General features: G+C 48.2%; 1 protein-coding gene across 7 annotated transcripts in view; it reads left to right on the top strand.

The window, feature by feature from the left end:
• CARS2 (cysteinyl-tRNA synthetase 2, mitochondrial) overlaps positions 1–14,519 on the top strand; it is a 38,680-nt gene extending 24,161 nt beyond the window's left edge. For 4 of the 7 annotated variants that reach the window (XM_042811082.1, XM_042811083.1, XM_042811084.1 and 1 more), the window contains 5 exons: positions 2,587–2,653; positions 6,236–6,374; positions 8,116–8,239; positions 9,582–9,680; positions 12,579–14,519. In XM_042811082.1, the coding sequence (XP_042667016.1) occupies positions 2,587–2,653; positions 6,236–6,374; positions 8,116–8,239; positions 9,582–9,680; positions 12,579–12,944 (795 nt within the window). In that variant the 3' untranslated portion in view covers positions 12,945–14,519. The remainder of the gene's footprint in view (positions 1–2,586; positions 2,654–6,235; positions 6,375–8,115; positions 8,240–9,581; positions 9,681–12,578) is intronic. The other 3 variants (XR_006167462.1, XM_042811081.1, XM_042811085.1) reach the window with 3 other exon arrangements.
• The last annotated feature ends 175 nt before the right edge of the window (positions 14,520–14,694 follow it).

Below are 14,694 nucleotides of genomic sequence, written 5' to 3'. Positions count from 1 at the left end.
TGCAGCACGGAGCAGGGTTTCTGTGTCACCACATCTGTGATGCACTGTATGTAACACCAACATGGCTCCAGTGATAGCTGGCACCTGTTGTTAGAAGCAGGTAATTTTCTTCCTTGAGACAAAGCTTTAGAGGCAGTTTCAGCACATATGTTCCCCTCTGACCCTTGGAAAACTAGTTACAATCCTTTTAAATTGGCGTGAGCTGCTTTATTCTTAATTCTCCTCATCTTGTCTCGTCTATACAGTTAAGCCCTGTCTCCCCCAGCAATATTGTCCTTTGCTCACAGTTTTCACAGCACTTTCCTGTGTCTCAGCAGACGGTGTAGGCAGGACAGAGAAGTGACCATTAATGCAACACGCACAATGAAAAAAAAGTATGGAAATGTTCCCCTCTATTTTTGCAGTGGCGTTTCTTTGCATAGAGGAAAGTGCTGTGCAGGAAGCAATTGTAGCAGTGTGCTTCACAACAAAAAATTCAAGATCAGCTCTCTTCCCATGCTGGTCTCGTCTTTTAATTTCACAATTAGACATGGTTAGCAAGTATTAATCCTCTCCTGCAAGTAACTTGCAGCCCAGCGAACCACATTTCTTCCCATGCGGCCTTCCTGCATCCTGGGCATTGAGCCCTGCGTGGAACTTTGTGAGTGTGCTCTGAACAATTCACGGCCTCCGATGGTGCCGCCGGCTTTTCCTTTGTTGGGGTGGCAGAGGAGCACAGAGCACATTCCTGGCAGGCACTGAGGCATGGCTCGCCTTTCCTGCTGCCGCGTTGATGCTCTCTGTCCAGCTGTGCTATTTTTCTTCCCCCTTCTCCCTTTCTGTGTGTTTCTTTCTCGTGTTTTAGTCTTGTTTTCTTTAATGGCTGTTAATTCTGACCTCCAAAATCAAGTGCTTAGTGGTGATGCACAGCCAAGCCACCCGCTTTGGGAGATCTATGGTACTTTCTCCGTGTTCTGTTCTTAATGAAATACAGAACTGATTTCTAGAAATTCCCTCCCAAATTCAAAGTTTTCCTCATTAGAATTTATTTTCTTGTTTTAGTATTATTGTTTTCCTTCCACATATTAGCATTCAGGAGATTGAAGTGCTGGAGCAGGTCCAAAGAAGGGCAATAAGGCTGCTGATGGGCTTGGAGAATATGCCTTATGAGACTGAAGGAACTGGGGCTGTTCAGTCTGGGGAAAAGGAGCTGAGGGGAGACTTTATTGCTCTCTTCCAATACCTGAAAGGTGCTTATAGCGAGAGCAGGGTTGGTCTCTTCTCACTGATGACAGAACGAGGGGAAATGGCCTCAAGTTGTGCCAGTAAGTTTAGATTGGATATCAGCAAAAACTTCTTTACAGAAAGGGCTGTTAAGCACTGGAATTGGCTCCCCAGGGAGGTGGTGGAGTCACCATCCCTGGATGTGTTTAAAAATCGTTTGGATGTGGTGCTCAGGGACATGATTTAGCGGAGGGCTGTTAGAGTTAGGGTAGGATGGTTAGCTTGTGGTTGGACTCCACGATCTTTAAGCTCTTTTCCAACCTGAGCGATTCTGTGATAAAGCTTCTGAGAGTGCCAAGCACGTCAAGTTACACAGAGTTGATTTTAAAAACAGCCATTTACTATTGCAATCTGTTTCTTGATTTAGCTTGCCCCGATTGCCCCTGTTGCTTCTATTTCCACGTGAGAGACTGCACAGTGCTGACGTGCTGCCCTCCATGTTCAGGCTTTTTGATGTTTGGGCTGCTAGCAGAAGCTAAATTTCAAAAACTACACCTTTAAGCAAATGACATTTCTGCATTTTCTTACTTGCACTGACTTCACCCTATGATTTTGTATTGGCAGTGGTGCTTCAGTGTTACAAACTTCCTATCACTGATTTTCAAATTAAAAATCAGGAAAGCAGTGGCAGTTAATCGTCCACCTTGTCCAACCTTCTTGCTGAGAGCAGAGCTGCTGAGTGATTGAATGTCTTATCAGTGTACCTTCCACGCATTTAAATAGCTCTTTGTAGGGGTAATAAATTATTTTTAAATAAGTAGATAAGCAGTAGGGTGAAATTAATGAGGTTTCGCAGCCAGCATAGATAAATTCCAGCAATATATATATGTATATTAAAAAAGAGTTATTTTTATTCACTCAGTTTTCTTTCACGTGCTCCAGAAAAGTTGCCCTCTTGTTCCAGTCTTTCATAAGCTTTGCAAAACTTGGTAGCTGTCCTTTCCTGCGAGGTCACATCCTAGTTTTGGTCTGATAGCTTTGGTTTGTTTTCTGCAGAAGTCTTTATTTAATGCACAGTTGATCATAATTACAAAATATTTATCAACGCCGTATATTCGTGCTTGGGATTTCATGTATATTGCTGTCTTCTATCTATGTATACTCATCTGTGTTACATGTACGTGGCAGTAGACTTCAGTTTAGACGTTAGACCAGATCTCTAATTTAAAGTTTTAATCCTATCTTCAAGTATGATTATGGGCTTTTTGTAAAGTCTGTCTGCCTGAAATGTGCTGTAAAACTAGTGTGAGAGGATTGAATAGCAGACTGAGAAACGGGTTGCTGTGATGCTAATGATATAATCTTTCTGTGGGTTGGGTTTAGGAATTTCTGAAGAAATTCTCCTCGGATCAGTTCAGGATGTTCTGTTTGCGCAGCAGATACAGCTCAGGTAAGAAGAAGGTGCGTGTGGTTCATCGCACTCCTCCCAGCCTGGATTTCCAGGGGTGTTTTGGAGCTCTCACCTTGTGGCTGGAAATGTTCCCTGCCCAGAGAAGCAATGGCAGCACAGTCCCTGGAAGTGTTCAAGGCCAGGTTGGGTGAGCCCCTGGGCAGCCTGATCTTGTGCCTTATTTAATGGTTGGCTGCCATGCCCAGGGCAGGGAATTGGAAGTGGATGATCTTTGAGGGAGGGAAGATTTAGGTTGGATGTTAGGGGGAAGTTCTTTACAAAGAGAGTGGTTAGGCCCTGGAACGGGCTGCCCAGGGAGGTTGTGGATGCCCCGTCCTTGGTCGTGTTCAAGGCCAGGTTGGACGGGGTCCTGGGCAACCTGATCTGAATGTGTGTGTTTGGTGGCCCTGCTAGGCAGGGGGGTTGGAACTACATGATCCTTGAGGTCCCTTCCAACCCGGGTGATTCTGTGATTCTGTGATGTTCCTTCCAACCCAAGCCCTTCTGTGATTCCCTGTGGGATTGCTCTTAAGCCAACATTTAGAGAAGCATCTTTACCAAGGTCAGTGCTTAACTGTTTGTCTAAATACCTTCCTTCCTCACGGGAGGAAATAAATTGTGCATGCTCCAGTGGTGCTGGGCTGCAGCTGGGGGCATGTGGGAGTCTCATGTGAGTGTGCTACTGAAACAAAGGATGAAGGAAAAAGGCTTAGGACTTACAGCACTCACACATGTATTTATTCTGTAAGCAGGAGCTGGTGTCTGGGTTGCCTCCAAGGTGAGGAATGACACTGAGCCCTGTGAGTGCCTGCACATCCTTCTCTGCTGCTCCTGAACTGCTTGCATCTGGACGCGTATGAGAAGGATGTGACAATTCTAAGTGGTTAAATGTCTTCCTGTGATAAAAGCAGAGGGCTACCTTGTAAATCCAGGCAGATTTGATAACAGGAAGTGGTGGTGGTGTATTGGAATACAGTGCCAGTATGCTGCTCGGTAGATAAGAATTGCTGGAAGGTCTGCAGTCCTTGTCAGGATATGATGCTGATGGCACGACCTATGTCAGATAAGCAGGCAGAGTCAGGTACTTGTTATGCAGTTTGTCAGCAAATGTCCATACCATCAGCTCAGTTCTGCTCAAAGATAACTTTACTTCATTCCACCTTGTCTTGCTGTCTGCTTCCAGAGTGATTTTGTCAGAAATGAGATCCCAAGCACCTCCTCTTTGTTCTTAAAAAGGTTTCTGTAGCCTAAACCTATTTGTGATGTTTCCTGCCATCCCAGACGTTGAAGGAGGATGTGTTATCCTTACTCGAGTATGGGCTTGGGGAGCTGGGTGCTATTAACAGTCTCATCAGGGTGAGCTCATGAAAGGCTTTTAGGAGCACTCTGGTGAGGCCAGTGTCCAAGAGCACTTCTCTGGAACGTGGAGGTGGTGTCCACCAGAATAAAGCTCCTCTGTGGAGATCAGACTGTGTTCCCTGGGGCTGGGCAGGCACCTACATGGTGTCACTTCGGCCTGCAGACACTGGCGTTACTGAGCAGTAGAAGCACACAGCTTAGAGACGTGGCCAGTGAAAATGGTTTGACATTGACGTGGCCTTTGGAAAGAATTGTGCTGCAGTTTGGTATTGTAGCAGTGGACACGTAAGTGGGGTTGGCTCCTCTTCTCAGGGGAACAGATAGAAAATGCTGGGTGGCTCTTCCACGTGTGCTTCTTCCACGTGTGCTCCCTGCCTCCATCTCACCCTGTGTATTGATTTCCGCAGCGTGTTGGGGAGAAACAAGAAACAAGATGTTTACAGAAGAGCCAATGTGCTCAGCTGCTGATGCTGCTTTTGTCAATGGTTTCTGGCCTCTGTGCTGTACTTACTGATTTATTCATTCTGAGAGCATCAGTCGCACACTCAGTACACTGTGTTGTGGCAGCATGAAGCTGGATGCCTCACCTGTGCAGGAAAGCTGGAAAAGTCAGATGGAAAGGGCCTTGGTGCTAGACTGTGCTCTCCTCCTGGTGCCTGTGGGTGCCCCCTTCTTGGTATAAATCATAGTTGGGTCCACGTAAGGCTGTTGGGAAATGGCCTTTCCTGAATGCAGCACAGTAAAAGCGCGTGGTGCCCTCAGCTGCTGCTGGGTGCAGCTGGTGGGGAGAGATGCTGTCCCTGCAACCCTGAGTCACTGGGTTTCCTCTTGCGTTCCATCACGTGTGGCTTTGCTCTCACTGTTGCTCATGGGCTGTGAAGCTGCTGTAGGCATTGGGGTTTGACCTCCAAAACCCTCTGCTGCTCTCTGGAACAGGCTTAAGAGATTTTCTGAGCTTGAATGGTGGTGTGCAGTGTGTGTGCAGTGCGTGGCGGTTCAGGAGAATGCCCTGAATCAGCAAAGAAGAATGGATTTAATCAAAGCTTCATCAGAATAAACTTCCATCAAGTATTCCCCTCAGAGCCCTGTAACCAGGGCGATGGGTTGAGTAATCATAGCGGATATCAATGATCTCTTTCAGTACCTCACCGTTCTCTGAAAGTCAGTACCTCAGCCTTTTAGAAAGCTTCATAAAGCTGAATTTTAAGACCAGCGTTAGTGGGACAGTAATGCAGATTTTTAATTGCACACAAGTGGAAAATCTGACAAACGCAGCCCAGGGTTATGCCTCAGCTCTCCTGGGCTGAATCCCACGGGAAGTCGGTCCGAACAGCTAGGCCCCCCCAGGTATGGAGAATTGATGTTACACTGTTTATGGCCCCTCAGTGGAAGTGACTGATGCTGATGTGGTGCTGTTGGAAGGAGCACACTTAGCACACTCAGCTCCCACAAAGCCTGCTGAGCTGACTGGCATCAGGCAGTGTGCTAGCAGTCCAGGTCAGCAGGGCTTAAAGGTCGGTATGTGAGCTGGGTGTGATGGATCCCAGCATCCCAGCACAGGTGGGCCCTCATGAGTGCCACCGGTCTGTATTTTCTTTGGGAGTCACTTTAGCAAATGGGTACAGCTGGCTCAGCTTCGGCACTGTAGTTGGATTCTGCACTAGATACATGATCCAGATTGCCAAGTCCTAGATTTGTTGGTGCTGGTGAAGCAGTCCTGTAACTGTGAGTGCCTGTATCCCTCACAGGGTCTGTGGCTGAGGGTTAGGTGCCCTTGGAGATCTCCAAAGGCAGGTCTCGTCTGCCTAATTAGAACAGGAATGGAGTTTGGGGGGAGATCAAAGCTGTGTCCTCCTGGCTTAAATCTGGGGGGGACAATCAGAAATACATCACATCCAACACTTCAGTAGAGGAAAACGCTTTAAATCAGGTCGCTTCCAATCAGTGAGCTTCCAAACAATATTCAGAACAGTCTGATTCTTTTTCAGTATGTTATACGTTGTCATATATAGGAATTGTCTTTTATGTTGATCTACATAATTTACTTATTGCAACTTAAGGATGGTGTCTAATTAGAAGTACAGGTAATTTTAAGAAAAGCTTGCTGTGACAAAGAGTAACAAACATTTTTGCTGGATTGACTGTGTCAGAATATTGTGCCTAGGTGTGACAGCTACATCCTCTGTGTCATAAGGCTCAGAGGTTTTGTTTTTCTTTTCTTAGCTGTAGAATTTAGTGATGAGACCATGAATGATGCCAAGAACATTCTCCAGGCAATCTCCTCGTTTATTAGAGATGCAAATGCTTATATAAAAGGACAGCTGGTGTGTGACCCTGTTAGAGAAGATGTACTGTGGGAAAGGTAAGCGTGCTTCTTTTATCTAAAGACTGTGATTATTTGCAATGATTTGCAAATTGCTGACAGGCTTAGAGGGCTGAACTCTGTAGCTTACTGAGTTCTATCGAAGAAGCAGGACAAGATGAAGGACTGAGAAGCAATCTTCCCTGCCACCCCTCATCTGGCTTTTTTCCTTCTCTTCCTCGCCAGCTGTTTTTGCTCGTAGTTTTCTATGCTTGCTTTATTGTGTCTGTGAATTCCTTGTTACTTATCTAGTATGCCTGACCTAATGTAGGTGTTTTTGCACCTCCTGACTGATGTAGAAGGAAAATCTGTGACTGAAGTTGTAAGGCTACTCAGGATGTCAGAAGGAATGTGTGTTAGTGACTGGACAGCTGGGAAGTAATGTGCCTTGGGCACGTGAGCTTGTAGTCAGACGTGCTGACAGCTTGGTGTGGGGCAGAGGGCAGAAGGATTGCTCAGAAACTGGCCGAGACAGATGTCATAAGGAAAGAAGTTACGGTTGTTGGGACCCTGACAGTGACAAGGAGAATATCTTTGGAATCTCATATGAAAACTGGATTATCTCCCAGGATAGAAAGATGTGGTTTCTGCAGGGTGTGAAACTGAGGAGTGTGGTGCTCTGGAAGCAGAGTAGGAAAGGCAGTGAATGCTCTGAAGCGACACATGTACAGGCAGCTCTGAGGCATGTGGTGAGAGGGAAGGGTGGTCTGTGCTGTAGAAGGGAGAGAGCTTCTTGGTGGTGCATGCATGTAGTTATTGAAGAGCTTGTGGCTGCACTGTGGCTCACGGGAAGCACCGAAGCATGCTACAGGAAGGGGAGGCTGAATTAACTGCTTGTAGTGTTTGACAGCTTCAGCTGGAGGCTATGGGACACTTGGTGGGGGATAAGGCTTTGAGGTGTGAGGCATGTAAGGAAATCAGAATAGATTGTCAGTGGAAAACGTAAGAGGGCAACGCTTGTGTATTTTTAAATACAAAGCCAACCAAGGTGGTACAAGGTTCATACTTTTGGTAAGAGGTAGATACTGAACAGAGAAGGGCAAAGTCACAGGGAAGAGCTTAGGGTGGGATGAGTTTAGGGTAGCAGCAATCTGATACCCGAGGGAGGCAGGCACTCCAGGCAAAACCACCCTGCAACAGGCAAAACAGGGAAAAGAGGAACCTCAGAAGAGCTGGAGTAGCTGGAGGTCCCCAGGTAACTGTGCTCCTTGGGCATTATTGTGAAATGGCCCCTGGGGTCAGTGCCTATCCGTGTGCAGTTCATCTGGCTTCCTACCAGAGAAAGCTGCCAGCACTGTTTGCAGCCCTGGTTAAGCTCTCCTGTCAAGTGCTGGAGCGAGGCGTGGGACGGGGCTTTGGAAGGGAAATGTGCCAGTAGCACAAAAAGTGGGCTGCTGGGGGAAAAAAGGGCTTAGCAAATAGTTGATGTGCTTAATATCAAGTGAATTTTCCATGTGGTTTTAAATGATTAGGCAAGCATTGCTCTACTGTTGCTGATTCCTTTGGTTAGTGATGTGTTAACTGAACAGGTTTAACACTTTGGATTTTGACAGGCTTCAAGTTTCTCCCTTTGCAGATGCAGAATGTGCTCTTTCCTGACCAGTGCAGCATCTCCCAGAGCAGCTAAGAAGGAAATGGCAGTGTCCTTTCAGTGACTCCATCTGGCTGAATAGCTGATGAATTCAGCATACTGCTGGCATCTTGTTTGTCTTATCTTAAATGTTGCCTCTCCTCTTTGCAGGCTGGCCAGCACAAAGGTAAACGTGAAGGCTGCATTTGCAGATGACTTTGACACCTCCAGGGCTGTTGCAGCAATTATGGACCTCATTCACCATGGCAACAGACAGCTTAAGGCTGTTACTAAGGTAACCCATTAGGATACAGAGATCAGAAAATGACAGCTGTCCACTGTCCCACTGTTTAACGCAGACAGATTAGTTTATTGTTCACATAAAAAAAAGGCAGAAACAAAGCTCCATAAATTGTTGACCTTAATGGTACCCATTTGTCCTGACCGTGTAGCAGGAATTGTATATGGCTGTTGTTTATGCCTCGCTGTGGACAAAGTGTGTCTCTTTTGCTGCCCTCTATTATTTATACCTGAGGTTTTTGAAAGGCCTGAAGCTGTGGTGCCACGCTGCTAATTGCAGTGCAGGCTTTATGGCCTTACTGCGCTTCTTTGCCTACTGTCCATGCATAGAAATTGACCTGAGGGGGAGCAGGAGGTGGCTGTTCTGGGGGGCTGTGGCAGGCAGGCACAGCGAGCTGCAGGTGCATGCTGGTGCTTGAGCTCAGCTCTGAGCCCTCTGGAACCAGTCTGGGAGCAGCCCCACTCCTGAGGCTTCAACTCCTAGGCAAGGGGCGCGGGCACTTTTCCTCCTTAACAACTGGGAGTGAATTCATGTGAACGCGGCTCGTTCCTCTTTAATCTTCTTATAATCCTTATCTCAGTTGGTACATTCCTGCCCCTTTTCCTCAGTGCTTCACATCAGCTCCTTCCAGTTCAGATCCTTTGCAATTTTCAGTTTGTGGTTCATCTCAGATCCTCCTGGAGATCCTGGATAAAGCCCAGTATCAGCTACTAATTTGGTTGTTTGTGTCGCTATTCTTTTTCTAGGCAAGCGTTAGTCCCTTAAATCTCTTCTCAATCTGTCACTTAATCTTGATCTTTTTTTCTTGAAAACTGAGATAAATGTGGAGGAAATAAATGAAGACCTCTGTTCTTAAATACACTGCTGGTGCTAGCAGGATATGGCACAGCACCACAAGCAATCTCAGAGCAGTCTTGTTTAGATCAGTAAGACACTCAGCGAAGGTGGTATGGTGTTGGTTTTTTTTTTTTTGTCATCTATTTTTTAGAATGCCCTTGAACCTGTAGTTCTGTTTTCATTTGGTTCTCGTGCGTGGAGCCCTTCTTTGCACAGAGCACAAGTTTTCAGGCCTCATTCACTGTGCACACACCACATGCTGTGGTTTCATGCATCTCTTCCTCACTGTGCCTGCTGGTAACAGCCCCCCTCCATCCACGTGCATCTTTCCCCTTGGTGTTGTGTGGGGAGGTGGCTGAAGGTGCTTTCAGAGCTGGGTGGGTTTTACTGGTAGGGGTGGGACTGTGCCATTAGCAGTGGTTTCCCCTGTGGGCTTGGCTGTCGAGAGCTGAGTTCTGTAATGAGTATTGACCAGGCAATCTCTTCTGTTTCCTAACAGGATGTTGGATCTCCCAGAAGCTCGGTTGTGTACGGGAGCATTACTTCCTATATAGAAAGCTTCTTTAATGCCCTCGGGATGTCCTTTGAAGAAAGGCAGGTACGAAACTCCTCTTTGGGATGTGCTGGTGTGTAGTAACAGTGTCAGCGTTATGCTCTGTGGAGCACTTGCTAAAAGCCTCAGAGGTAACAGAGCTGTTTATGGCTTCAGTAAACCTTCCTGCATTGCTTGTGGTTTCTGCTGTGGTGTGTTAGGAAAGCATCTGAGCAGGCAGAAAAGGATGAAGCCCTGTGGGAGCCTGTTTCTTCCTGTGGGTGTCCCTGTGTGACTTCTGCAGCTGTCGTGCTGTAGTAACGCATGCTTGAGGAATGAAATGAGGAAGTGGGCACTTGAAAGCCTTTACCTTGGTACTGTTATGTATGTGTTATGTACCTGGCTCTTCCTCTTTTTCTGATGATTGCATCCAGGACCTTTGCTGGAAATACCTCACGTGTCTCCTAGTGCTTGGAATGGAGAGGGAGAACGGCTCATTCCTTCAGACTGAGCTCTCTGTAAGCGAGTGTCGCTGGATGTTTATTTTCACTGAACTCAAAGCACCTTAATGCTTTCCTTCTTTGTGTGCTGCATTGGTTTCTCTGGGTATCAGGGCCAGCAGACAGAGTTGGTGTGAGGTCACCAGGTAGAAGAGAGGGCTCCCTGAGGTGGCTGCTGCCATGCTGACAAATGAGTGGAGAGGCTGCTGGGAGCAGCACTTGGGTTGGGGGACTTGCATGCAGCCTGGGGGTCTGTCCTGCTCTTCAGATGCAATTCATTGCAGCTGGTGAGCCATGTAGTCTAACATAACTCCCTGTACTTCTGCAGTAATCCCATTTTGTACAGTCATCTGGGTGCAAGCTACCTTTCTCTATGGGTTAGAGAAGGAGCCTGGACAGCCGCAGGCAGGTAGGATGAATGCATTTTTGCACTTACGATGGATTTGACCAGACAGAAGTCTCAGTAGATGTTTCTCTTAGGCAGCCCTCCCAGTTACTGCTGGGCTTCTGGCCCATGCATGGAAGGCATCATTGCCTGTTTGGAGCTTGTCATAGAACCACAGAATATCCTGAGTTGAAAGGGAACCACGAGGACCTTTGAGTCCAACTCCTGGTTCCACACAGGTCCACCCAAAAATCCAAGGTGAGGCCAAAGTTCTCCCAAGGATTCAGTGTTCCAGGAGTAACAGCAGGAATCATCCTCCATATGGGCCCTTGAATTGATTGGTACTACAGAAGAAGAAGATTAAGCTCGGCTCTCAGAGCTCATGTGATGTTTTACATGGAAGATGAACTGATCTGATATTCAGAGCTGTCCTCCTTGGGGAGGATCCTGCCTTTGTGCCATGGATCAGTGCTTCCATGCACGATGACAGTAGTGCCTGTGGAAGCACGCTGCTCAGCCCTGCTCACCATTCATCTTTACTCTCCTTCACTTCTGCATTCAAGCATTTACTGTGCTCTTCTCCATGCCCTCGGTTTGTGGCTCTTAAATTTATTACTTTCAGTCCCATAAACTTCTTCTTCAGAATGTTTATCAGGAAGAAATTCTTTACTGTGAGAGTGGCGAGACACTGGAACAGGCTGCCCAGAGAGGCTGTGGATGCCCCCTCCCTGGAAACATTCAAGGCCAGGCTGGACGGGGCTTTGAGCAACCTGTTCTAATAGGAGGAGTCCCTGCCTATAGCAGGAGGTTGGAACTAGGTGATCTTAAAGGTGCCTTCCAACCCAAATCACTCCATGATTCTGTGTTTATTTCTTTTGAAAGTTTGCTGTCTTTCACAACAGTGCAGAGCACTGAACATTCAAGCTCCAGCCCTCAAATAGTTCTCTTCAATTCCTCCCCTCCAGTTGTTCCCAGCCTCTGTAGCACCTCCTCCTCATCCCACCCTGCTGCTCTTTGATGACATGCTGTCCCCTCTGGCTTTAATTACTCAGCTGCAGTCCTGCTTCCAGCCAGGTATCACTGCAGCCACCTTGCCCTCCGGCACTGCTATGCTGTACTAAGAGTAGAAGTAAAATGTAATAAAAAAATGTGACAGCAAAAGAGGGGGAGATTTAGATGGGTTATAAGGAAATTTCCTTACAATAAAGGTAGTGAGGCACTGGCACAGGTTGCCCAGAGAGATGGTGGATGCCCCATCATTGGACATTCATAGTCAGGCTGGACCAGGCCCTGAGCACCCTGATCGAGCTGTAGGTGTCCCTGTTCACTGTAGGGAGTTGGGTTGGATGGCCTTTAAGGCTCCTTTCCAACTCAAGTGATTCTATGATTCTTTGATTAAAAAATGCCTCATCTTCCTTGGTTGTATTCCTTGAGGAGGGCTGGGGTTCATACGCAGGGTAGGAGGCTGGTGTGCGTGCTCACTCCTGGGGAGCTCATAGCTGTGGGGCTGGGCTTCTGTTGTGCTGAGAGTTGCTGCCAGGCCCTGCTGCTATTCATTGTTCAATGTCCTGTAAGAGATGCGTGCTTTGGGCAGCAAAAATTCCTGTGGCAAGGAGTTTTACAGCTGGGTTATGCAGCGTGCTACATTCACACGGGTACCTCTGCTCCGAGAGGAACTCTTGCATGTTTGGGAACACATGGAGCTACTTGAAAGTATGACCGTGCCATAACTTTGGGCGGTGACGTGCTGGCACAGCTGCCCAGAGAAGCTGTGGTGCCCCATCCCTGGAGGCACTCAGGGCCAGGTTGGATGGGGCTCTGGGCAGCTGAGCTGGTGGGGGGCAGCCCTACCCACAGCCCAGGGTTGGGGTGGATGGGCTGTGAGGTCCCTTCCAGCCCAAAGTGTTGGGTGACTGTGATTCTTTGCACTTCTGTCCAGTGTGAGGAACGGGCTGCCGTGTTTCAGTTACATCACTGTAATGGAAGGCACACATCCAGGAGAGGTGGCGAGGCTGCTGAATTGTGATTGACTTTGAAATCGTTCTCAGATGTTTTTAAAATGACATGCTTGGTTCGTAGGTGGCAGTGGGAGGAAGAAATACAGCTCTGCTCTCCAATGTGATGGATGAGCTCGTGAGCTTCCGCACAAAGGTTCGTAACTATGCTCTTGTGCTGCCGGAAGCCACAGAGACTGTGCAAATGGAGGAAGGTGCCGTGGGAGCAAAAGGACCAAAACAAGGACAGAAAGAGAAGAGACGGCAGTTGATGCAGGAGAGAAAACCCCTCTTGGAGGCCTGCGACAGCCTGCGTGGGGACCTGGCTGCCTTTGGAATCCACATCAAGGTAAAAGACAGCTGCTCCCCGCGTGAGATGGGCCTTGGTTTGTCAGGCAGCATCCGGTTGTGCCCTTTCACAGCTCCCATTGCCGTGCTACAGCAGCAGTAGCAGGAGGCAGCTAATGGCCTGTCCTGATCCTCAGCCTTGTGTCCCCGTGCAAGCTGTAGCTCCTTCTGCAGCTGCCAAGGGAGTGTTGTTCTGCCGCTGAAAATCCCATTGTGTTCAGAAATCCTGAAATTGTCCCAGTTCCATACAGCAGAAGGGCTGGGAGCGATGTGTGCTGTTTTAAAAAGACTGAAGAGGAACAGGAAAGTAAACTGAGGTGACTGGTGGAAATATTGCCTCTACCTACACACCCATATCAAAAGGGTAGGTCCTCACCGGAGGGTCTGTTCCTCACTCTTGAGTTGTACATACTTTCCCTGGTTCCTGTACCACTTCTCTCTCCGTGGTGCATTCTGTTCTTAGTCTGTTCCTAATACCAGTCTTCTCCTTTTGCATTACCCTGACTGTGCTCAAGAGAAGTCCCCTAATTGGGTTGCTACCTCCTCCTGGTTTCAAGATGCTGCATTGCTGCTTCAGGGGGTGCTGCTGCTTCCAGCTCTGTTCTCACCTCAGCTTCAGGCTTTTTATATGCAGAATCGTGCCTGCTTTGCTCAGCAGTTCACTCTGCTCCTTGCACGTGAGCCGTGCTCAGTGTCCTTGTGTTGTTTTACCACTGGGCAGGTACAAAGCAGGATCACGTCAGGGGGTGACCACAGGCATCCCTGGTAATTGCTGAGCGTGAGAGGCAATGTCAGTGCTGCCATTAAAAGCAGGCGGGAGCTGTGGTCAGCTCAGGATCTCAGATGGAAGCCAGCGTGCTGCTAAGTGCTGGGCTGAGGGACAGAGCACCCCGGTGCTGAACTGCAGCTGTGAAAGCAGAGGAAGCCGTGGGAAGCTGGAATATTTGCTTCCCTGTATGTCCACGACTGCCTTCTGCTCAACCTCCATTCTGTAGGGCTCTTCCGAGACTGCTGGAGGTGCAGCACAAGGGGTTCCTCTGTGTGCTGAAACTGACCCAGCACCCCTTGAGGGGTTTGGGCAGGCAGGGAGGGCTCAGCTGCTGCAGGCTGTAGTAGCAGCTCAGAGGGTGCTTATAAGTGAATTCAGTGAAAGTCAGATTTGAAGAAAGGGCGATTTCTTCAACTGATCGAGTTTATGACATCTGCATGCTGTCTTTCATGTCGCTCAGTGCACGTGAGGTTTGTCTGAATTACAGAGCTTCAAGCAACCAGATGGAAATATCCATCAACCTACTGCTACCAAGGGCGTTCCTGGGGGATGGCAACCACCACCTCTGTTCCCTGTTTGATTAATGGCTTTGCTGCACAAGGGCGATGTAGTAAAATAAATAAGGAAATAAATTTGAACCCTCTCAGAACTGCACATGGTGCATTGTGTGGCACCCAGACCCAGTGTGAGGCAGATACAGACCCTTTGTGATCCCAGCTGCTAGGCCTGACCCACTGCTTGTTCTTGCAGGACAGAAGCACAGCTTCGACGTGGGAAATGGCAGAAGGTGGGCGAGCAGAGCAGCAGGCTGAGGAGAAAAGCTGAGCCTTCAACGCTGGGCTTGTGCTTTAACTGCTGTGTTGTGAATACTGCTGCTATCCTAATAAAGTAGAAGGCGTCATCTTTTCAGTTTGCTTTGGCACAGTGTGATTTCAGGGGCTCAGGGTGCGTCTGTCAGCACTGGAAAGAGGGAGGTGGTGCATGCAGTGCACTACTGGTCCCATTAGTGAGCCCCCACAGAGCAAGCAGCCGGCACACAGCGCAGGGGGGAGTGGGAGGCGCTTGTGGCAGCCTCTCCTAGGGC

The sequence above is a fragment of the Centrocercus urophasianus genome, unplaced genomic scaffold (assembly GCF_019232065.1).
Source record: "Centrocercus urophasianus isolate 14NV4802_14NV808 unplaced genomic scaffold, USGS_Curo_1.0 seq_12, whole genome shotgun sequence".
NCBI lineage: Eukaryota > Metazoa > Chordata > Aves > Galliformes > Phasianidae > Centrocercus > Centrocercus urophasianus.
The sequence above is the reverse complement of the archived record's forward strand: the minus strand, read 5'-3'. Positions and strand labels throughout refer to the sequence as shown.